Here is a 24460-nt window from a genome sequence, read left to right as displayed (position 1 = left end):
AAAAATTCTGGCAGTGACAACTTATTTTATAAGAATACTTTTGATATAAGAAATTAAGATGCTTTTGACAAGGCTCAAAAATTGCTGCAGACTATATGCACAGCAAACATTTTTTTCTGTTTTTACTGTTACCAATACTTAAAATCACATGTTGACAGTTCTTCACACCAAAAATATGAATAGATAATTCAATGGTATATGCTTTTTCTCTATGTTTTCCTGAATGGAGTGTTCAAACCTCATGGCATTAACAAATTCAAATGACAAATGTTTCATGTTTTCATTTCTTTATTTTCTCCAGAATATTTTGATACTGAAACCAAATTCTTACTTGGAGAAAAGGAAAAACATAGAAACATAGAGAGACAGACATTCCATTTAACTTACATTATCATGAGCAGTTACTTTTGTAGGCAACACTTTTTATTCTTTGTAGAAAAGAAATAAAAAAACAAACAGCACCATTAAAGAATGCATGATCCCTGAATTCTAAACAAAACACTGCCTAAAACCTTCTTCTGAAATGCTTGTTGCAGCCAGTCACATTTAGTCAGGTATCAAAGCAAGCATACCATTATTCAATTGTAGCAGTCTCCTGGATGAACTGCTCCTCCTCCTGAGGGTTTTACACACCTTTCTGAGTTTTTCCTGTGGGAATAATATATTCTTTGGTAGAGGACTGAAGGAGGGTTTCGCTCTTGCGTATGCTGATAGGAAATGTCTGTGTACAGTCAGGGCCTAGGCCCCCAGTCTGTGTGTGCCATGCTTGCTGTGTTTGGGTGGACTTCACATTTTGCTGTTTTACTGGAGGAGAAAATTCCGCCTTTGAACAAAAAAAGAGGCATTACAGGGCTAATGTCAAACAGATGTAAACATTTAGAATACTGACCCAAAGAAAGAACAGTCCACAACAAACACATTTAAAAAAATGGTACTGAAAACATGAATGAGATCGGATTTCTGCGAAGCAAGGAAAGGGTACAGCAGAGCCAGGGAAGGGGGAAACCAGGTAAAGCACTTTTCTGGAACATTTGTGAACAGCACAAACACAGCAAAGTTTTTCTACAGTCTAGATTATTCTGTGACTATAAAATATAGTTCAAAGCTAAATAGTGTATGCTATTAAAAAAAGCAGCTCCTTTAAATTATAGTAAAAATGCCTTTTGTTCGCTTTACAGTGACAACCATGAGGACAGAAGAAGCAACACAACTCTTACAGTGACATTTTGGCTACATAGGCCCCTGACGGTGGATGAGTTCTGTCCCAGGACTCTTCACATTGTTCTCGGGGAACACAGGTGGACCTCAAGTCTGAGCTCTGCGTGTTCTATGGGGTAGGTATCCCAGGCAGCTATTAGGATGCTGGGCTACCACACCAGGCTAAGGCCAGGCAGTAATGAAGCTGGGCTTCAGCATCTAACACCTGGACATCATCACACCCCACCCAGAGAAGCTGGGAGACTGGCCACAGCAATTCTTTTTTTTGTTTGTTTGTTTGTTTTTTGAAATTGTGCGAGTGTTTGTAAAGGAGTCTGGCTTGCAGCATTGTGTACTCTTTCAAGTACTATTTTTGACTACATCATGAAGCACCACAGGCACCAGCTGATTTCTCTATGCTTATTTTGAACTGAGTAAGAATATCCAAAGTCCAGAAGTCAGCTATGGTTCTACAGCTCACCCCAGAAACACATACTGCCATGAAGTCTTTCTAGCAACCTGGCTCAGGCTCATAGGTTTTCAAGTTTGTTTCTTAACACTAGGCCTTCACAGGGAAACAGTCTACATAACTATGGTGCTCTGGTCACTGTATTTTGCATTCTCACTTTGGGGAAGGAAAAATATTTTCATTTTGAAAATGAATTTGCATCAGAATGCTTTTATTAACATGCCCATTAACTAGCTAAATGTTTTATACAACTCAGGCATATGCATATCACATGGAGGGGAATAGGGCATGGTAGTCTCCTTCCCTCCCCTGCTTCAAAAGTGCTATTTTGAGAAATACATCCTTTGTGATTAAAAATAAATACATGTTACACGTGTGAGTTCAGTTCCTGATAGGGGACTAACAGTGTCCAGTGACCAGGAAAATGCACACGTGAAGTTTGCACATTACATCACCACAGCCGCATAGTAAATAGCAGTGTTGAGCTGCACACACGCAGAAACGTGGAATCAGGAAGCTGGGAAGCTGCTTGCCTAATTCGAATAGGCTGGCTTTTATATAAACGTGAAATGCATACCTACAAAATACCTAGCCGACATTTTGCTCCTGAATTTCATTACTATACTCACTCCAAAGATAATGTCTCAGGAAAATAAACAATAAGAGAATGTCCAGAATTTGAACTGGGGCAGAAAAGAAGCTGGTTCTAGAAAAATTATGCTCTTTGGACCTGGGTGACAGAATCCATGCACTATCAACATTTGAATTTCCAAACTTACTATGTGAAATATCCAAACATACAGAAGGACACTTTTCTTTATTCCCAGGAAGCAATTGGCAGGCAGTATTCAACAAAGGTGCAACTGACAATGAGCCCAGTATCCCTTCAGCCTCAACTGTCCCTCTCATACAGAGTGCAAAGGCTTCGAAGACTTGGTTTTCTTTAACAGGTGTCAGGTACTGACGCTGTAGTTCAGAATCTGCTGGTGTAGACAGTATCTGGCGCTGGAATAGCAGCGATTAAATAGGAAGGGGTAGGCATGCAAGTGTCACTGCGTATTGGGGTGCCCCGCTGTGAGGCTAAGAGCACAAGCTTCAAAATTAAGATGATATCATACCCAAGCAGACCATAAGGGCATCACGGATAGGCACAGCTACACCCAGGCAGGCAGGCAGGCAGCTCACAGCCTGGCCCTAAGGTTGCAGTCCTCGGGCTATAGCTAAGTGCATCACTGACTTTTCCATCGTCAATAGATAGTTTTCATATGAAAAGGCAGGGACAGGACTGAAGCACAGGGTCACTGCCACAGGCAGCCCTTTTTTTGCTTGTCTTTAAGATAAAGGACCTTTCACCTTCAGGAATCTGTTAGAACAATGTCTCTGTCACCTAAGGAAATTTGGCAACATCACAATAATAGATTTAGAGGAAAGTACCCCACCCCAGTTAGTATGGATTTAAAAAAAAAAAAACATAGTGGTTTTTTTTGTTTTCTTTCAGGAATGTATGAAGGGTTTCTACTCATTCCAGTTCACTTTTGAAGATACATTTTCAAGGAATGTCAGAACTGTTTACGTTGACAAGATGATCCCACATGAAAATATCTTTCACTCTGACCCTAGACACAAGAGATTTTTCCCTCTGAATTCTTTAATTTTAAATTCTACAGGCACAATCAATGGACTAATGGCATTCGCATTTTGTGCTCTGAGTTTGAAGTTAAGTGGGTGTACTTCTCCTTCCTTTAGTCTTGTGTGCTTTGGAGCTTGGTTTGGGGAACAGAGCCTTGTCAAGCACAGCTGTCTCCAGTGGGAGAGAAGTCAGCAGACGGAAGTAGCTCAGCTCCAGGGTTTTCACTGGGTAAACACTGAAGATAACTGAGATGCAGTATTCCTTTTCCAGCCCACTCTCCTAGGGCTGAGGAAAGAAATAGCAACACATGCAGGAGGGAGCAAGTTTTGAAAGTAAGGGTTATTTCAGAGTCAAAGACAACTGTGTAGACTGGGAATCAAGAGGGGAGAAATGGTTCTGGAAAAATATTACCCTTCATTCAGCCTTCTGTAGTTCCTATCATCAATTCCTACCAACTTGCAAAAGGAGGTGGCCCATCTCTGCAAAGGTCAGAGTGTACTGGTGTAAGGGCAACAGTTACTTCCCACACTCCCAGTTTCCATGTGGTTATTGGATTGGAGTGATTAGAATAGTTATTACCTTACATCATCAACCCACTATACATGCATGTACAGCATTTTATTGTTTATTTCTAATATCAGGACATGGGTTTTCATATTTGCTCTTAAAACCCACAAGTGGAACACCACAATACTCTGGTCCCATGATTATCAGCCAATGGACCTTACATTATTGGATATCCAAGGGCTAGAATCACACCAACCTACAGCACGGAGCTCCGCTGTCAATTCAGATACAATGCATAGTCAACCACAATTTGTGGACAGAATCCAAAGCCAATTCAGGTTTTTTGTCAGTTTCTGAGAAAGAGTAAGAAAGGAGGAAAGAGAGCTGGTACAGTGGATGCCACTGACACATCCTTCATGTACTTTCTGTGATCAGGGTAAATAGGAAGAATCATATCTTTAGGCTCCCGCTCCTACTATGCCTCGAGCCACTGGGTATGGGTAGGTCCCACAGCATCACTGTAGAAATGCTTGCTGTGATATCCAATCTATGGAAAGACACCTGGCCAACTTAGGTCATGTTTGTCATAGTTTTTCAACATCTGCATATCTGGTGATTAGACAACTCAGGATGCCCTTACTGTCTAGGCCTGGATTGAAAGAAAAATGAAAAAAAGAAAGAAAAAGAAAAAGAATGAGGCAGTGATCTGTATACACGGACAGAAACACATCGAAGCTGTGAATGGTGACTGAACAGGCAAAAGCCATTCCTGCGTGCTGCATCTCCCCCGGTATGAGAGATGTAAGAAAATAATCACCTAGAAGAAAGAGATGACTAGCTCCTCAATGAGATATGCCAGCATAGAAGTCAATGCCTTATTTGACTCCTTGATAATCCTGTTAGGCTTTTTCATGTTAAAAATGGGGGGGGGGGGCACTGCATCTTTCACTCAGCTCTTATCGGACAACCAGGCAAGCTACACAAAGTTTGGAAGGGCCTATGCAGTCATCGTGGCAGAAGGCTCCACAGCCTTTGCACACAATCATGGCTTTGAGCCGGCAAGAGCATTTCAGCTCTAACTCGTCAGTGTTGCTATTGTCTGCAAAGTTCTGAACTGGCATCTGAGTGTTCGGACCTGCCAGGCCTGTGGTGGTGGCAGGGCTGGAGCCACTCCCCAAAATCCCAATGGACTTTTCGATGGCAGATGCTGCCCTTTTGAAACTTGTGCTCCCAAAGTGTATGGTCGGGTAACTTCCACAGAGCGGTTGTTGCTGGGGCACTGGGATTTTTTGAGCAGCTAACTGGGTGAAAGGCTTTTGAGGCTCAGAGAGCAAGTAGGAAGAAAAATCTGCATTTTTCAATGCAAATGCCTTCAGCTGCTCTTTCACTTCATTCTGGTCATACGAAACCTGTTTCATGCCCAGTTCACAGCTGCTGCTTAAACCTTCCTCAAAAGAAAGAGGTTCTGATTTGATATTGCTACATATGCCAGTGGACTGGGGCCAACTAAGTCGCTTACTGGTTTCCATGGTAACTGGTGGTTGCTTTTGATCGGATGGGACTTCTACAGTAGGGAGAGGTGGAGGTAGTGGAGGGGGTGGAGGGGGTGGTGGGGGCAAGGCCAAGGGTGGAGGGGGTGGTGGAGGAGGGGGTGGTGGAAGTGGCAGTGGAGGATGGACCACTGCTTTGCTTGGCATTGTGTGTGTGGTGCCTCCCCCTTCCTCGCCTTCCTTTATGGGCATGTTGGGGGACAACATATTGGCTAGTCTTAGCTGGTGAGGTGCTGATGGAAGATTAACATCTCCCAATGCCTTTTGTTCAAGATGCCTATTGAAGGCAAATGCACTGCAGCCCACTGGGGTCTTGGGAGAGGTCTGTAACAGAGCAGCAGTGGGAAGGGGTCCCCTGGCAGCCATGGGCATTTGGTAGAACTGCTGTCTGTGTGAGGTACTAGTGTCAGCGTGGAAACCATCGTTTTTGTTCACGTGGAACAGGCTCGGCTGGAAGCTACATGCAGGCAACAGCCGTTTTTGTTGTTTGACCTCGGGGCTGGGCATGATCCTGTTGGCCATGGAGGACTTGCTAAGCCGTTCCTGCTTAAATGGCTGGCTGTGTCCTAGCTGACTCACGCCTGGACTGATGACGCAGGGTACCGCTTTGACATCTGGCTCCATCGCCATCTTCCCTGGCTCACATTTAACTTGAGCGTGCTCTCCCACAGTCCTGGCTGCTCTCTTTTTGGGATGGTTTTCTCGCTTTCTCATTTGGAGTGGTGCTAGAGTTCCTGCCAAATAGCCTTTACCGTCTGGATTTGGGGAGCTGGACGGCATTTCCACCAGGCTTCTCTCCAGCCCTGTCTTACCCACTGAGGTAGTTTGAAGGGGCAGAGGGAGCCTGTGGATTTCCAGTTTGGCTCCCAGTCTTGGCTGCGGTAACACCTTTTCCAGAGGCAGGTTGCCCTGCAGTAACTGTGTCACCAATGGGTTATTAGCTTCCACGGAAGACAGGCGGCAGCTTGAGCTGCCTGCACTTGGAAGTCTTTTCAGGGTGTCTGTAGCCAAGGAGATAGCCTCTTCTGCGGGACTTGTGGCGGAAGGCTTCGTGGCCTGTGTTTGTTGACCACTAACACTGTTTGTCACCTCTGGGGCTGGAGGAGGACGCTCAGGGCCAGGGAAATCCTCCGTGTCCATTCTAAAACCCTTGTCTACTTCATGGGGTTCGGGCTTCACAGGAAGACTGACATTGGTGACGAGATTCCGAGGGTGGAGATCTGACACGTGTGCATAGTTGGCATGCTCTGTTTTGACAGCCTTCAGCCCACTCTGCTCGGGATATTCTTTCTGTTTACTTGAACCCGAGTGACTAACCACAGGCTGTCCCGTGTTTCTCATTGACTCTTCACTCCAGCAAATCCGGTTTCCTGGGTTATACTGATTGCTACAGGTTGTGTCTGTTTCACTCTTGAAAGTACTTGAGTTTCGTGCCTGCTCAGCAAAGCCATGACTAGGTGCTGCCACTTCATTTAGTTTATCTGGAAGAGCAAGGGGCAATTCTCGATGACTGGTGTTAGTGGCCTGAAGTGTCTTACAGTCCTGTTTAGCTGTAGAAGTAGCAATGAAAACAGAACCATGGTCAACACCTTCACTTGTGACCTGCTCGGGTCTACTAATGACTGATACCTGAGGACATGCCACAGGCTGTATGGGTATGTCTGTCCTCACTGGCCTACTCTGGGGATCCAAGCTTGCTTCTGCATTTCCAATGGAGACAGTCAGAGACAAATTGGAGGTCAGTGTCGTGCTGTGGTCCACAATGACTTTACATGGAATCGATCTGTTTATGGTTGCTGGGGCAAAGCCCCCTGGTGGCTGCTGAGGTTTTCCAGAATTGTCTGTCCTGTTTCGAGGCCCTGAACTTTTGTCCAAGTTTTCTCCACTTAGTTTGGGAGGACTATCATAAGAGTTTATAGTGAGCATGTTTCCCGAAAACATTGCGATGGGTGGGCGTGAAACCAGTGGATCAGTGACAGCCACTGAGTCGCCACAGCTGAGAGCTGCTCTCATGGTGGCACTAATGGACACCGTGGCCTGTTCTTCACTCCCAGACATGGCCATCTTCTCAGAAGCAAATCTGTTACCAATCCCCGTGGGGGGAATCAAGACAGAGCTAGTGCAGAGATGGTTTGGCAAATTACTTCCAACAGTGGGAGCTGGCACAGATGTGTACTGACTGGACACTAAGTTAGCAGCCTTGCTGCTGGGTACAAGCAGGGTCTTACCATCCATGGCGTTAGACCGTCCAGTACCTTCTGGAGCAGCGGGGATAGGAGTCCTGTCGATACATTTTGGTACAAGGGCTATGCATGGAGTGTCAGATCCCTGGATGGATTTCAACATGCTTATATTACAAGCAGAAATCGTACTGTTTGCACTGTCAACAGACATGAGGACAGAAGATTTGTCAACAGGACTCACAAAGGGATGCTCTTTAATTGCTCCCGACACAGCAGTGCTGCAGACAGACATAGGGACGGGGTTGATGGGATTTTTATTAAGAAGCATGGGTACACTGCTATTTTCAGAAGAGGTAGATGAGACAATTTTCTCAGTTAAATGTGACACAGGTATGTTGTCATCAGAACTATGCACAGACAAGTCAGTGGCAGTTTCTGGGATGTGAGGCGGGTTCAGAGGCTGCTGTAATACAGTGGTGGTCTCCCGGAGGTGTGTGGGCTTGTTGCTAGGAGATCTGCAGTTTGGATTGATGATGATGACACCAGTGGAGCCTTCCATTTTTGTTTCAGGGGTAGAAGAGGCTTCCATATTGAGCGGTTCTTCCTTGGAGCTGAGAGTGGGCAACCGGGTCTCCTTGGAGGTCTGGAAGAGGTGGACTCGGGCCTGATGCTTTGCAAAGAGCTTAGCTTTGGTCTGCTCCTTGATGTGGGCCAGGGTTCTTGCCTTCCCACCCTCTCCTGGGTTTCCCATGGCTCCTGAGACAATGCTTGCTGCAGCTGCAACTGCAGCAGCTGCAGCAGCCTCACGCTGGGCACGGGCTTGTTGGGCACGGGCCTTGATGTCTGCAAGGGTCCTGGCTCCTGTGTTCCTACCACTGCTGACTGATGGGCTAGTGGATGCTCGGGACTCTGCTTTGGAGACTGGCTGGCTCTTGATGATAAAAGGTGGCCCAATTTTAGAAAGCTGTATCTGAAAGAAGGAGAAGATGGTTAGTATTAGTATGCAACCAATGAGGATGATTGTGGGGTATGGTAACCCAATGGGAAGATGAGGACCATGGATGTAGCTTAGTTGGTAGAGTGCTTGTCTAACATGTACAAAGTCCTGGGTTATATCACTGCAGCCCTAGCACTCAGGAGAGAGAGGCAGGTTATTCTCTGTGATCTTGGAGCCAGCCTGGTCTACATAACTAGTTCCAGGCTATACAGTGAGATCAGATCTCATCCTCATGTATTGAGCTTAAAGCAGGCCTGGCCTCCAGGAGAACCTCAGCCTTAAAAAGGTGGTTAGTGGGTAGGGGTGAGATGCATTCAGTCATAATGTGGATTGAAAGATATCTCAATGTCTGAATGAATCTTTAGGATATAAAGAAACAATAAATGCAGTATGAATGTGACAGTGAAGTTTTCACTTATGAAGATATCAGCCAGTGATTTCATTTAGCAGGACTTGAATCTTCTTAAAGTCATGTATAAATAGAGCAAATAGTATGCTTCTTGGCATAAGATTAGATCATACATGGTGAAGCACACTTATGATCAGGAGGACTGTGAGAGTCTGAGGCTAGCCTATGCTACATAGTGAGTTCCCAGTCACCCTGGGCAACATAGAGAGATCCTGTCTCAAAAATAGACAAGATGATAGATAGATAGATAGATAGATAGATAGATAGATAGATAGATAGATAGACAGATAGACAGACAGATAGATAGATAGATGATAGATGGATGACAGAGATAGATGGATAGACGATAGGTAGATAAATGAGATAGATAGATGACAGACTGATAGATAATGAATTATAGATACATAGATGATATAGAAGATAGATAGATAGATAGATAGATAGATAGATAGATAGATAGATAGATAGACAGACAGACAGGGCAAAAAGACTTAGAGACACTTACCTTTAAAATTATCTTCCCTGCTAGAGAAAAACAAACCATCTAAGCTATCTTCTCCTAGTTTAATCTCCCTTCATTTAGTTCAGAGAAAATAGCTCCGGCCAAGAAGCCTGAAGACCACAGCTCTCTCACCTTGGCTTTTCATAAAGGTGACCCTCCTCTGGAAGGTCACTGTGTGCCTCATTGGCTCCAGGATCGGAGGGTGGTATAGTTTGACGGACCAGTTGGCTTGCTGCCTAACGTGTGTAATAAGCATACTATGGACATTTATAAATGAGTTCAGTTATTTCTGGTCAGTGGGTTTCTGTAGATAGAGGATGCGGTACTTGAGGCCCGTACTGTCATGGCATTTTCATAAAAGCAGGAGAGGTTGACTGACTGCTTCTGTGTTTCAAAACGATATGATTTGGGATTTCTTTTAATATTGACCATCTAAAGGTATACTGTACCTGTTGCCCAGTCTACATTGCTTACCTAGTTTTGCTATTTAATAGGCTAAAAAGTCATGAACTCATTTGGGGGACACAAGAGCTAGCATGCAGCCTCCCATGGTAAGGCTGTGATGACCTAATCACTAAGAAAAATTTCAGAGTTACAGTTTGGGGACTGGAAGGGCTTTGGTTGTTGTCTTCACTTCCAATGGATGTTATCTGCCCAGGGATTAGACAGTGACAGGGAGTCTGTGAACTCCAAACTCTGCTGTTTATAGGAATCTGCTCTGTGTCTTTCCCTTTCCCATTTTGAACAAGAGTTTCCTAGAAAACTTTTATCTTTCTCCCAAACATATAAGGATATTGGCATTATAACTTCCTGACAGGTACAGGATCTTCCCACCTGGGATGTGTTTCTGGACCTCTAGTAGAACATCCCTTCTCTCTAAGTAATCCCTTTTCTTATGGACAAACTGCTTATAAACCATGTTCTTCAATCCATGGCCAAGAATCACCTATTTGCCAGAGGGATTACATTTTTCAGTTTTATGTTTCCCTTAGTCTAAATAATTAAACATGTTTAAATACTACCTAAATCTGCTTTATCAAGAGATCACATTCAAATACTAAGTGAATAGTTTGTCTTTCTATAGAAATATATCATCTGTCATGTATCTATCATATACCTGCCTAATCCATTAATATATATTTAAATAAAGCATATAACATTTAGAAAATCAGCTTTTGATTAGAAAAATAACATGGGTATATCTAAAAAAAATAGTTCCTCGAAGACATATATTTATGTTTTTCTTTCTGTGGTTTAGAAATTAAATAGTAGAGTGATTTATTAAGTGGTGTTTACAGTAGCCATTTTAATGTTTAGAATCTTATTTAATAGACATGGCTTTCTTAAGTAAAATAACTACAACCACACTCTTAAAACTCAGGCTTGTAAAGATCCTGAATCACCTATAAGGTGGGGTGTAGCAGAGCAAACTAAGAGGCTGGTACTTGTTAAAAGCTTAAGATGTTCTTAATTCTACAGTTCCCTGTGATGAGGACACTATCCACTGTGTACACATAAATTGGCATAGGCAAAAGCTGCAAATAAATATGGCAAAGCATAGCAAAATATGCTACTAGAGATTTATTTTGAATCAACCTTAATTTTCAGTTTCCTTACCCACCTACGTGTTTAACCTATGTATTTTCTTAAGAGACAAACTGATCCAGGATAAAATAAAAGCAATCAAACAGGGTTATCTGTCCCAAAAGCTTTATAATTTGGTGACGTCTGAGGCCTCTTTAATATCTTGGAAACTAAATTTTGGATTTCTTGGTGTATCTACTGCATTCTCTCTGAGTTAATAAAGAAATTTTATTAATTTTCATAGGAAATATTCAAAAGTAGCCCAAAAGACAGGTTCCTTATCCTTGGCAGTGGTGGTTGGGTGTCCAGTGTTTGTTGGATCTTCATCTCTCAGTCCTGGACTGGCCTCTGACCACTTTCCCCAAACCCGTGGAACTGTAACATACCTTTCACACTTTCCCAAGTTTCTCATCTGTGTCTTAAAATCCTCAAATGTTGTGTAGGATTCCCTAGGCCCTGCTGTTCTCCACAGTGCTCTTAAATCCTGCTGCCAAAACATATGGGTGGTTCAGGTCTTCTTGCACTGGCTCAATGTATAGTTCATGATTTTAAAAAAAATGTATGTGTATGTATACGTATGTGAGCCACATTGTGCTTGCAAGTACCATGGAGGACAGAAGGCATCGGATCCCCAGGAACTGGAGGTATAGGTGCTGCTGTGCTACCTGCTATGGATGCTGAAACTGAACATGGGTCCTCTGCAAGAGCTGCAAGTGTTCTTAGCCACCAATCCATCCCTGAAGGCTCCTCTATGCAGTTTTTTTTAAAGATAATTTAATGATAGAGTTGGTATGAATAGATTAGTTTATAGCTTGCTATATGAAGCCTAAAAAGAGAAATATCTAATTAATTTCTGAAAATTAAGTTTCTAAAGATGGGACTATATTTCCAGAATAGTCTATTTTAAAATACCATACCTTAAGAGGGGGCACCCTAGGCTCCTCTCGTGGAGGCTGCTCTTTCTCAGGTGAACTGCAGGATACTAGGCTGCGGGCTGACTGGTCCTCTTCTATCCTGGGTCTTTTCTCTTTACCAATTCCAAAACTATGCTCCACAGTTTTCCTCTTTGATATCTCTGATTCTCTACTTTCAGTTCTTATCCCATCGGGTGACTTGGAGGGCTCTGATGTTTTAGAATTATGTGAGGTCTCCAGTCTATTTAGTATACTGGTCTGCTTATGTATTTTGTTTCTTGAGCCTTCTAAAAATGGAACCTTATCTACTGATGGGACATACTGCTTTTCCTGGAGTTTAGCTGGTGGAATCTCATTTCCCTCAGTCTCTGTCTCCTCAGAAAAGACAGGGACTTCTAATGGTGAGGACACCCCTTTCTTTTCCGTTCTTTGCAGGACACTGTGGTTTTTAACCTTCATCATTTCTGTAGAGGGAAGTTCTGGGATAGAAGGCGGGTAGAGCTTCTCCATTTCAACGTGAGAGTGACAAGGCTCTTGACTCAGAGTCTGGCTGTGCAATTCTTCAGGTGGGAGTGCTTCAGGCACAATGGAAGAACTCATGCTGATGGGCTCTGGGATGTTGGACAAAGGCAGAGGTAGGGAGATAAGGTTCTCTCCCAGGGGCTTGGTGGGGACAGAAGAGTCATCTTTCCGTGGAGAAAGAGCTTCTTCAGAAGCAGAAGGTGACTTTCTCTGTTGATGCATCATTCTTTCATTCATGGAAGAGTTAGAAATTGGAGAAGTCTCTGCAGGGACAGGCAAATTGGATACAAAAGGCGTCTCAGAGGTGAGAAGCATGGAAGGTACTGAGGAAGTTTCTGATGTCAGTGGTAAATCAGACATTGGAGATGCTTCTGATGTCAGAGGTAAGTTGGACACTGGTGATGCCTCGGATGTCAGAGGTAAGCTGGACATTAGAGATGCTTCTGAGATTTCGGGGGAGGTGGCTAGTGGAGAGACTTCTGACATCGAAGACACATGAAGGCTTTCATCAGCAGGGTTTCTCTGGCTGTACTTATCTGTATTTTCAGTGCTAGACACCTCAGAACAGAATGTTGTTTCCAGAGAGGCTGGGGTGCACGACTCTTCAGACGTGGATTGTGTTTCCCCACCTGGGGATGGAAGGCTGGCACATGCTCCCTCTGGGCTCTCAGAGGAGAAGGAAGTCTCAGAGACACAAGCATTTTCCGAGAGCTGTTCTTCAGGGTCACTCTGTAGCTCCATGTCTACAGCGATTCCCTCATTTGGAAATTGGCTTTCCAGAGATGGTTCTGCTCTCAGGGTTATAGTGCTGGTCACTATAGTTGTTCCTTGTTCCTTCTGTTCTGCATCAAGGATATGAGTGACAGATGAAGTGCAAGGAACAAGAGAGTCACAGATTTCTAGTTGGTCAATAACAACTGACATTTCTTCCTGGGGACAGTCCAATTTTTCATCTATCTTCACTTCAATATGAGGTAAAGTTTCTAAAATATCATTCATTACAACACAGGACTCCAAGGTATCTTCAGGGACTGCTAACTGAGGCTCTTCACAAGAGGTGGCTGGACTTTCAGACTCCTCAGAAAACTCTGGAATGGTCTTATGATTTTCATCTTGGCATTCACAGATACTCGTCTCTACCTCTTCTGCCACTTCCTCCTGAATCACAGATTCCTCCGGGATAAAGATGTCTTCTGTTTCTGATTCTGTCATTACATCCTTCACTGGAACCTCTAACATAGGGCAAATGGTAGTGCAGAAGTCAGGCTCTGAGGAAGCTGAGCTTTTCAGGAGTTTTGGTTGCTGTTCTTCTAATGCTGTCTGTGCAGAAGCACCTGGAATGCCAGAGTTCCCATGTGAGGAACACCCTGCAGCTCCATCATGGTTTGGTCCAGAAGTGAGCTTTATGGATTCTTCTCTGGACATGCCCAATCTGAGCAGAAATTAGAGACATCATTACACAGTCATAAAGCAAAAGGCTCAGATTGGATCTCTTACAAGTTCAGTATTCAATAAAAGTAAATGTATTGACTTGACCAGAAAACCACTAAGTCACATGATTAATTTATGTTAAATAGTTCCTGACATAGCCTTAGTGCTGCCTTTACACCTAAAAGAAGCTTCAGCTAATTAAGAAAGGCAATATTTATTTTATAAGCAAAGATTTTATAAATCTTACCAAGTATTAGTAAAGGGAATTTGAATGTTATAAATAACAATGAATCAGAAAATATGGCCAGAGAATCAAAGAATAAATAAAATCCTATTTTTTTGAAGTCAGAAAGTAAAAAGATGTTTTTATAATATAAAAATTATAAAGTCTTTAAAGTATGCAATGGAAATAATTAATATGAATGGAAATTTAGTGAAATACATCAAATTTTAAAATTGAAATGACTTCTAAAGATTAGATATCTTAAAACCAATCTAAGAAATGCTACTCGATATGCCATGTTTGGTTGATCTCCATGGGAGGCCTGCCCATGGAAGGAGGGGAAACAGCACTCAGGTTATAAAAAATAAAGTAAAAAAAAGAAATGCTACCCAATTTTTATCTTGGCATCTAATTGTCTAATTAAATATGAAGAATAATAAAAGAACTTGGAATTATTCAAGTTATTCTGCCAGATGATACTTGTGTCAATCAAATGTGTGTGCATGCCTTATTATGAAGATATTCCATACAGGACAGCAGACTAAAATTCCAAGATAATCTATCCCACCGTTAGGTACCCAAGCAAGGCTAAGTGTAATTATAGTGAAGTTTGCAGTGAGTCACTGTTTTCTTCATTTTAAGTTGCAGCATCAGCAGCAGATGGTAGAAAAATGCATTATAAATGAAGCCAAATTGGGGTGCAGGCAATGAAAGGTTTGGATAGCAATATTTTGAGAAAAACTTAGAGCAATAAAAAGACAAATGGTGTCAGTCAACTAAAAAGGGTCTGGTGCTACGGCAAATCTCTCATACGGTGGGGTATCTAGGTAATGTAGGAATAGTGAAATGAAAGAGGAAGTTATTGTAATGTGTCAGTTCTCCAATATGAAATTAAGATAGTAAAGAGCAAAGAGCAAGCTAAGTGATGTCATGGAGTGAAAAAACCAACCTACTGATAGTCTACAGCAGTGGTTCTCAAGCTTCCTAATGCCATAGCCCTTTAATACAATTCTTCATGTTGTGGTGACCTCAAACATAAAATTAGTTTCATTGCTACTGTATAACTGTAACTTTGCTACTGTTATAAATAGTAATGCAAATATCTAATATGCAGGATATCTGATAGGGAACCCCTATGAAAGCATCATGACCCACAGGTTGAGAACCACTGGCCTATAGAAAGAAAAAGCTCCAGACTATAAACTTGTATTTCAGAGCATGATAAACATGGTGGGAAGTCGTTACTCATGGTATGGTGGCTTTCCTCTTCTGCCTCTTCATCAAGTATTCTTGGGAATCTGGGAAGTATCCAAACTTCTTGCGGAAGATGTGCGTGTTTGTGAATTTTTATGAGAACTATTTATAGAATTAAGATTTTGAGCAACTTATTGAACTTCATTATATAAACTATAATATTACTTAGCTTCACTCTCCCTGATATATAACCTTTTATAATAACAGCAATGTAGATGCACCTATGGGTGGGCTTCTTGTCCTTCGTGGTTCTTAATGCTGCCAGGCTTCAGTATGACCTAGTTTCTTACAATGTGAATTTCTGGGTTCAACTCCTAGAGATGATACATCAGTATATTTATTTCAAGTGGGTCTTGAAATCTGTGTGTATGTTTAAATTTTCCATTGAGGATTCATTTGATGTACCTGGCTTAAGTAACACTGTTAATGACAATACATGAAGACATATTATTAGCCTGCCCCATTTTTGAGTTTTGAGAAAATATATTAATTATCTCTATTTAGTTTTGCATGTGTGTATGTGAATGTAAGAACCCTGCTAGAGCAATCAAAGAAAGAGTCCTCATTATACTACTAATGAAGACAATTCACCAAGGGTAGCCCATGCTGAATAAGAAGCCTTTTGTGTGTATGTGAGTGTGTACACATGTGTTGTGTTTCATGTGTGTGCAGCTGCATGTGTGTGCATGTGCACATTGGTGTGTGTGCATGCAGAGACTAGAGGTCAAGCTCCAGTGTTATTCCTCAGACATGGCTTTATTGTATTTAGTTATTTATCTATATATTTATTTAATTATATGTGTTTATGTATCTACATGAGTGTATGTATATATACAGGTGAATGTATAGAAGCCATAAAAGGGCATCTGATCTCTTGGAGCTGGAGTTACAGGTATTTTCAGGATGGCAAGTTTGTCATGTAGGTATTAGGAGCCTTATGATTATACAGCAAGTGCCCTTAAATGCTGAGCCATCTATTTGCCTCCCACCGTTCGTGTGTGTGTGTGTGTGTGTGTGTGTGTGTGTGTATGCATATGCATGCAACTTGGCCTTTGATACAGGTTCTGTCACTGACCTTTAAGCTGATGAAACAGGTAAGGTCAGCTGACTAACAACCCCACCTTCCAAGTGCTGAGGTTGTAAATGTGCCTTCACACACACCTTTCACATTGGTTCTGGAGCTTGACTGAGCCCCTCATACTCACCCAGGAAGCACTTTATGGACCAGGCTTTGCACATACAAAGCACCTTTAGCAGGAATTCCTTATGCAGAAAAGCTCAAGTGAGATTCCTGGGATTATTTTACTCACTGACAGGAGAAATTTGTGGAACAACACTAAATGGTACAGAAGACATGACCTGAAACCATCTTTGTGTCTTTCATACAAGCATTAGTCAGAACAAGCTCTTCTACAAAGACCTGGAGCTACAATCAATAGCATTTGGATCTCCTTTCCTAGAAATCTGATTATCTGAGACTGAGATTCTTACCAAACCATGTCTCTCCACTCAACAGTATGCAGAGGGAAACTGCTTTCAGGTTAATTCAGTGACTACCATATATCCATGTGGTTACTATTGTTTACTTTTTTAAAGAAGCATGGCCAGGGAGATGGCTCAGCTGATAAACGTCCTAGCCATACAAGCATAATGGCCAAAGATGGATCTTCAGAAACCATGCAAAAAGCTGGACAGAATGGGGAGCACCTGCAATCCCAGCACTCCTCCAGTGAGGTGGGAGGCAGAGACAGAAACTCAACTGAAGGCTCCAGGGCAGGCTAGCACCTGGAGTACAAAATGCAATGGCTGAGACCCTGAAGCAACAAGGTGGAAAGGAAAAGCTGACTCCCTCCAGTTGTTCTCTGACTTCTACAAGGTGCCGTGCATGATGTTTCTGCGCACACACACACACACACACACACACACACACACACACACACACACACACAATGAATTAAAAAAAAGTAAACCAACTCAAATGCATATTCAAAATATTCAATAAACCCAGGCTACACAGATAAAGTGGAACATAATACCTCAGCTTCTCTCCAACATACACTTATTACAATGGACACATGAAGTCAATATTTATAAGGAACAAGTATGAGAACTAAATGTTTCTAAAATTCCTTGTCTTTGCAATATTCATTAATGAATATATGTGGATAAAAACTAAGAGAATTTGATCAAAACCCACTTAAGAAAATCAAAATTGACTTCTTTAGGATTCCACATGTAATTTTTGGTCTAAGACGAATTTTCATGAGCATGTTATAAACCTTGAAAACCCATTTTTAAAATTTAAGTGCTGATATGCCACTATAATTTTACCTGCAATTTCGTACACTGGGGGACCATTGCCTTTTATCACAGGTTTATTAAGTTTTACAGCATATGAGGGTGCCATGTGAAGCAGAGAATTACATTTTCATTTCCTTCTAAAAGAAATGAGAGAAAAGCTCTAGTACTTACCTTTCTCCATAAAACCTCTCAAAGAATTTTTCTTTCCAAGGTTCTGTTTTCTTTTCCTTCTCAATTTCTTGCCTTATTCGTAATTGCATTTCTGGGGTAAACTCTCCTAGAAAGAAATTGGCAATAAACTGAATTAAAATGGCCATGTCCTCTGCCAATTCAAAAAAGACCACATGTCATTCATTTGAGTAAACTTCACTGAATGTTAAAGGTAAGACGTGCAATGATCGCATTTCTACTATTTCCCCTTTTATGAACATCGCTCAAATGGTCATTTCACGTTAGACCAACTCTAAAACAATTGGTGAAGGTATTACATGCTATGGGCTGCAAGTGAAACTGTATATCCACTGTCCTGGAGGAAATCATCCTGATGGAAGCAGAAGGCACATAATCGACTATGAAATATTGTCAAAAGCCCTGTACAGGCCATAAGGATAATATATGCATTGAAAGTAGAGAGAGGGCAGCACTTATTTTTTCCTAAGTCAATTAAAGAGGATTACATTTAGGAGTTGATTTTTGAGTTCACTTTTAAAGGATGATCATCAGGCTTATGTAAGTGATTAGATCACAAGGCATGGAGACATGAATATGCATATTTATGTCCTTTTGAGTGGCCAATTCTGAGCAGAACATTGGATGAAATTAAATAAGAAAGGAAGGCTGGAGTCAATTACCCAATGCATACTCTAAAGAGAGATCAGTATTTCCTTCAGGAGACAGGAGCTCCTGATGGCATCCCATGGTGGCAGAGCAGAGCCAGGTAAATAGCCTGGAAAGAAAGTGACAAGATGGTGGAGAAATCGTAGGACTCCTGCCTGAACAGCACGGAGGGGAAGACGCACTTACAAGTGGGCCAGCAACAGTGGGGATGCCAACAGGCAGCTGATTAAAAGTCGAGTCACAGACACTTTCAGTTTTAGAGTACCCAAGTGTGAGGGTCAGGAGACCGTTCAGAGAGAGCAGAAGGAAGAAGAGAAAAGCAAGGGGAAGTCCTAGGTTCAGTGCAGAGTATTTGGGCTGGGACTTAGAGTGTGAGAAACAAGCAAGTGAGATCTACAAACACTGGAAAAAGACCAGGGGTGAGGAGTGAGGACCCATCAGAACTGGAAGCTTATAGACAGTAGCACGAACCTAGGAGGTAACCAAGGCTGCTTGGAGCAACTGTACTGTTCAAAAGAAAGTGTTATTTTAGAGATGTCATCATTTACTATGAAAAAGGAGTAAGCTTAAGGAAGCTGTGAAAGGGTGTGAAAATACAGGCCCAGGGAACAATTTAAAATACACTATGAATGTCTAAAGTTTGCTGTTTGATATGAAATATGGTAAAAGGCACAAATAAACTAGAATAAAATGCAGTGTGAGGAAAGGAAGTGACGTGTGAGGACTGAGAGGAAGGTGTGAACTCTAGGGATCAGAATTCCCTAGGAGGAGTTCAGGTATCCAAGTAGCACCAGCAAGTGGAAGCAAAGGGCGTACAGTGCTGCATTTGATTTTCTTAGTCTTTCCAAAACCCTGGGTTGAGTTTAAAGAAAGGAAATGCTGACAGAAGCTTCAGGGAAAAGGAGTGTCAGAGTTTCCCCAGAATCCAGGAGATTGAGAAAATACAGTGGATTACACTATGTCATCATTTCAAAGATATTATATAACAACATTCATATGAAATGTCTATGATATAGTACACATTCTTCAAAAATGTCGCATATTAAAATGCCCACTATCATCAAAGAATTAGTGAGCTCCTTTAGAAAAGGGTGGAATTGCACTAAGTGAAAAAATGTATCTCAGGGAGGAGTTGGGAAGACTTGGAAGTCAGAGGAAGACACGAAGCTCAGTACAGCATGTGAAGGTGCACTCTTCAGAGTGTGTACTCTACAGAGTGTGTGTACTCTGCTGTGTGTGTATTCTACAGTGTGTACACTCTACAGTGTGTGTAGTCTACAGAGTGGGTGTAGTCTACAGTGTGTGTACACTATAGGGTGTGTACTCTACAGAATTTGTATACTCTACAGTGTGTGTACTCCACACAGTGTACTGTACAGAGTGTGCTCTATAGAGTGTGTACACTCCGCAGTGTTTGAAGTCTACAGAGTGTGTACTCTACAGTGTGTGTATTCTACAGTGTGCGTCTTCTATTGTGTGTATTCTACAGTGTGTGTATTCTACAGTGTGTGTACTCTACTGTGTGTGTATTCTACAGTGTGTGTACTCTACAGTGTGTGTACTCTACTGTGTGTACACTCTGAAGTGTTTGTAGTCTACAGAGTGTGTGTACTCTACTGTGTATGTATTCTACAGTGTGTGTACTCTACTGTGTGTGTATTCTAGAGTGGGTGTATTCTATTGTGTATATTCTACAGTGTTTGTAGTCTACAGAGTGTGTGTACTCTACTGTGTGTGTATTCTATTGTGTGTATTCTACAGTGTGTGTACTCTACAGTGTGTGTACTTGACTGTGTGTGCATTCTGCAGTGTTTGTAGTCTACAGAGTGTGTGTACTCTACTGTGTGTGTATTCTACAGTGTGTGTATTCTATGGTTGTGTGTCTTCTACAATGTGTGTACTCTACTGTGTGTATACTCTACAGTGTTTGTAGTCTACAGAGTGTGTACTCCATGGCGTGTGTACACTATAGGGTGTGTACTCTACAGAATGTGTGTGCTCTACAGTGTGTATATTCTACACAGTTTACTGTACAGAGTGTGCTCTATAGAAAGTGTGGACTCTGCAGTGTTTGTACTCTACAGAGTGCGTGTAGTCTATAGAGTGTGTGATCTACAGTGTGGGTACTCTACAGTGTCTGTACTCTACTGAGTATGTGCACTCTATAGTTTGTGAATTCTTAGTGTGTGTATTTTATACAGTGTTTTCCACAGAGTATTGTGCTCTACAGTGTGTGTGTACTCTAGCATAGTGTGTGAACTCTAGCAGTGTGTGTGTTCTCTAACAGAGTATATTACTAATATGTGTGCTCTAACAGCATATGTGCACTTTAGCATAGTATGTGTGCTCTAGCAGAGCATATACATTCTAACATAGCACATGTGCTCTAACAGTGCTCTAGCAGTGTGTGTGTGCTGTGCTCTAACAGAGCATGTGTACTCTGACATAATACATGCACTGAAGCAGAGTGAGTATACTCTAATATAGTAAATGTGCTCTAGTATAATAGTACATGAGAACTCAGCATAATACGTGTATTTTAGTAGAGCATGTGCACTCCAGCATAGTACAGGTGCTCTAGCACAACACATGCACTCTAACACACAGTACCTACATGCTAACACAGTACATATGTCCTAGCAGAGCATATGTGTAGTTGGAAGTTTTCCTGATCCTGCCCAGCTCCTGCAGCCCTGTGGTCCCACAGCTGCTTGGAACCAAATAAACACACAGAGACTTAAATTATTTTCAAGCTACATGGCCTAATGGCTCAGGCTTCTCACTAGCTAGCTCTTACATCTTAAACTAACCCATTTCTATAAATTTATACTTTGCCACATGGCTTGTGGCTTACCAGTACTTTACATCTCGCTTCTCCTCTGGGCGGCTAGCAGCATCTCCTCTGCTCTGTCTTTCTCCTTCCTCCTCTCTAGTTTAAATGTCCCGCCTAACCCTATTCTGCTTCACCATTGGCCAAACAGCTTTATAAACCAATCAGAGCAACACATATTCACAGCATACAGAATGACATCACCCATCACATATGCACCCCAACATAGTACCTACCTGCTAACCCAGTACATATGCCCTAGCAGAACATGTGCACCCTAACATAGTATCTTCATACTAACACAGTACATATACCCTAGCAGAGCATGTGCACCCTAACATAGTACCTACATGCTAACACAGTACATATACCCTTGCAGAACAGGTGCATTCTAACACAGTACATATGCTCTAGCAATATGTGTGCATTCTAACATAGTACCTGTGTTCTAACACAGTACACACGCTCTAGCCTGTCACATAATAATAGGAAACTGAAATTTACCTTCTGCCAGTCGCTGTTTCCACCCTTGTGCTGCGTATGCAAAGAATTCATTATTCAGAGCTGAAGTACTGAGGCGTAAAATTCCATCACTTCCCATCTAGGAAATAAGCGGACAAAACAATAGTCCATCAGAAACGATTCAAAGTGAAAGCATGCAAAGGAGAAGCAAAAATTGAGTAGGATTGAGTGTGTGTGCGCGTGCGTGCGTGTGCATGTGTGTGTGTGCGTGTGCGTGTGTGTGTATTAAGGTCTGATGTAGGAGGAAAGAAACTCAAGAAAAGATGACTCCTGGGGCTTCAATCATATGCCCTCTCTTGCTGACTTCCAGCACAGAGACAATTAGTTCTGTCCCTGACTGTAACTGTGGACTGACTATAAGGGATAAAAAGATGAGGGAGTGCCAAGCAGCTAAGCATGAAGTGACTGGGAATGGAGAAGTCTGAAAGATAAAGGCTGAGGGAACGTATAGGTGGGCATGAGGAGTGAAGGGCAAATCTATGCACAAAGTGGAACTGGTGTGGTGTGGAGAACCTGAGGACAGGGTCTTCTTCCACTCTGCCAGCACCCAAACGAGGAGCAAGCGAGTAAGTTCATACAGCTGACACAAAAAGGATCTGTTAAATTGTGTGCACACATGTGTGTGTAAATGTGTGTGCTTTGTGCACACTGTGGTGTGGATGTAGAGGTCAGCAGATGCCTGACTGAGTTGTTTCTCTCCTTCCACCTTGTGGATCCTGCCTATCCTGCCAGCCCACAATTACATGTATATATCCTTATTTTTAGTATTTTTCTCTGCACTCTATCTTCATCCATAGAAATAACCATCTTAAAGATTTAATGCAAGGACTCCATGAATATGTCAGATAAGTCATCATTCAGGAGTAAAGAGGAATATGGATTCTGAAAACACATACTGTCTGTCCAAGACTGGATCATGAAAAAATCAAACTGAGGAAAGGCAGATATCAGGAATATGAGAGTGCTGCTGACTAACTTGATGGCATCGCTATCTAAGAAGAAACTGGCAGCCACGAAAGTAGTCAATGTACTAAACACAGGATTCCATTTATTCATTGTTTACTCTCCATTTTTACCATTATTTAACAGATACTTCTTAGATCACCAGTATAAGCTTATGTACCTGGTTCTTCTGTGGGTGCTAGCGATGAAGAAAAGGTTCCTCTCCTTAAGTTCTCAATCTATTCCACATGGAGCAAATGATTGTTTCTTCTATAGCCTTTCCATTCATCTAGTTCTGTGTGGTTGGGATGATTAATATTGACTGCCACAAAATATAGAATCATCTCGGACACAGACCTCTGGGCAAGCATGTGAAGGAGTTTCTAGACTGGGCTAATTAACACGAGAAGACCTACTCTGACTGAGTGTGACACCACTCCCATAGGTTGGGAGTTGGAATGCAGAGAAGAAAATGAGCTGTGCGCCAATGTTCATCTCCACCTCGCTCCTAGTTGCAGAGACTTTGTAATCATTTGCCTCATGCGGCCACCATCACGATGTCTCTACCATGATGAACTGTATCCTTAAGCTATGTTCCAAGATGAAGCCTTTGTTCCTTCAGTTGCTTCTTATAGGGTATTTGATTACAGGGACTTGTAAAGTAACTTAATATAGTAGCTGTGCTATAGCTTTACGGTCAGCATTGCAAACTCATACCTTTTGTGAAAAACATCCCAGCCATTATATCTTTTGAATGGATAATTCAAGAATATCATTTTCAGAATTTGGTCTAACCATTGAACTATTAGGCACCACTGGTGATAAGTCTTCAAATGGCTAGGATATGTGGATCTGAGAGCTAAGATTAGAATGAGCTAGATGAGCTAGTGCCAGGACCCACTTGCCTGTTTCATGCATCTTGTTCTCTAAGTTTCAGATTCAGTAAAATCTGAAGCCCCGCTCCAAGATGAATCACTTCTCCTGGGACATGTTGCTCATTTAGGTACTACTGTTATTTGGGGTCATGAATGCCCTGTGCATTGCAGGAAAATTAATAGCATGCCTGATGCATGAGCTACTTGCAGCAACCTCTCTCTAAGATGCAGTATCTAAAAGTGTCTCCAGATACTTCTAAATGTAATATGGAGGCATAACCATCTCTAGGTTAAAAATAGTCTACTAATAGACAAAGTGATGAGTTAAGAACACTATGGTAACTAAGCTTTGCATGGATACCTTGCATCTCTCATGTGGTAGGATCATAAGGCAAAGGAGATCTACTACACAAATGGGATCATCCAGAGGCAGAGGGCTGCTTTTTCAGAGAGGAACAGGTAGGATGATGCTGGGAACACTGAACATTCACTGGCACATCTTGGTGCATGCAAAGTAGGACCAATGCAGTGATTAGTGGCAAGATGGCCATAGGCTCAGATGCCTCAGGGGTGATGTCTGGGTCCTGCTACCAGGTCTACCAGCAGAAGAACTTGTCTAAGGATAATCATAAATGGGTTTTAAGAGGAGATAAAAGGAATGTCAAACAGAAATTAAGTCCAGCTTAAGACTAGTGTCGATTGTAGCTAACCCACCAGTTATCACCCTTGTTCTTTCTTTCCTTTCTTCCTACTTCCTTCCATCCCTTTATCCCCCTCCAAG

The 24460-nt window shown here is 42.1% G+C and overlaps 1 protein-coding gene across 1 annotated transcript in view; it reads right to left on the bottom strand.

Annotated features, from left to right (window-relative positions):
- Positions 1-270: 270 nt before the first annotated feature.
- Asxl3 (ASXL transcriptional regulator 3) overlaps positions 271-24460 on the bottom strand; it is a 110651-nt gene continuing 86461 nt past the window's right edge. The window contains exons 7-10 of the mRNA XM_052741635.1: positions 21845-21941; positions 17845-17950; positions 11946-13896; positions 271-8506 (exon numbers count right to left, since the gene is read on the bottom strand). Of these exons, the coding sequence (XP_052597595.1) occupies positions 4760-8506; positions 11946-13896; positions 17845-17950; positions 21845-21941 (5901 nt within the window). The 3' untranslated portion in view covers positions 271-4759. The remainder of the gene's footprint in view (positions 8507-11945; positions 13897-17844; positions 17951-21844; positions 21942-24460) is intronic.

The sequence above is a fragment of the Peromyscus californicus genome, unplaced genomic scaffold, assembly GCF_007827085.1.
Source record: "Peromyscus californicus insignis strain IS unplaced genomic scaffold, ASM782708v3 Scaffold_17__1_contigs__length_78620276, whole genome shotgun sequence".
NCBI lineage: Eukaryota > Metazoa > Chordata > Mammalia > Rodentia > Cricetidae > Peromyscus > Peromyscus californicus.
Note: the sequence above shows the minus strand (reverse complement) of the source record. Positions and strands in the feature narration are given on the sequence as shown.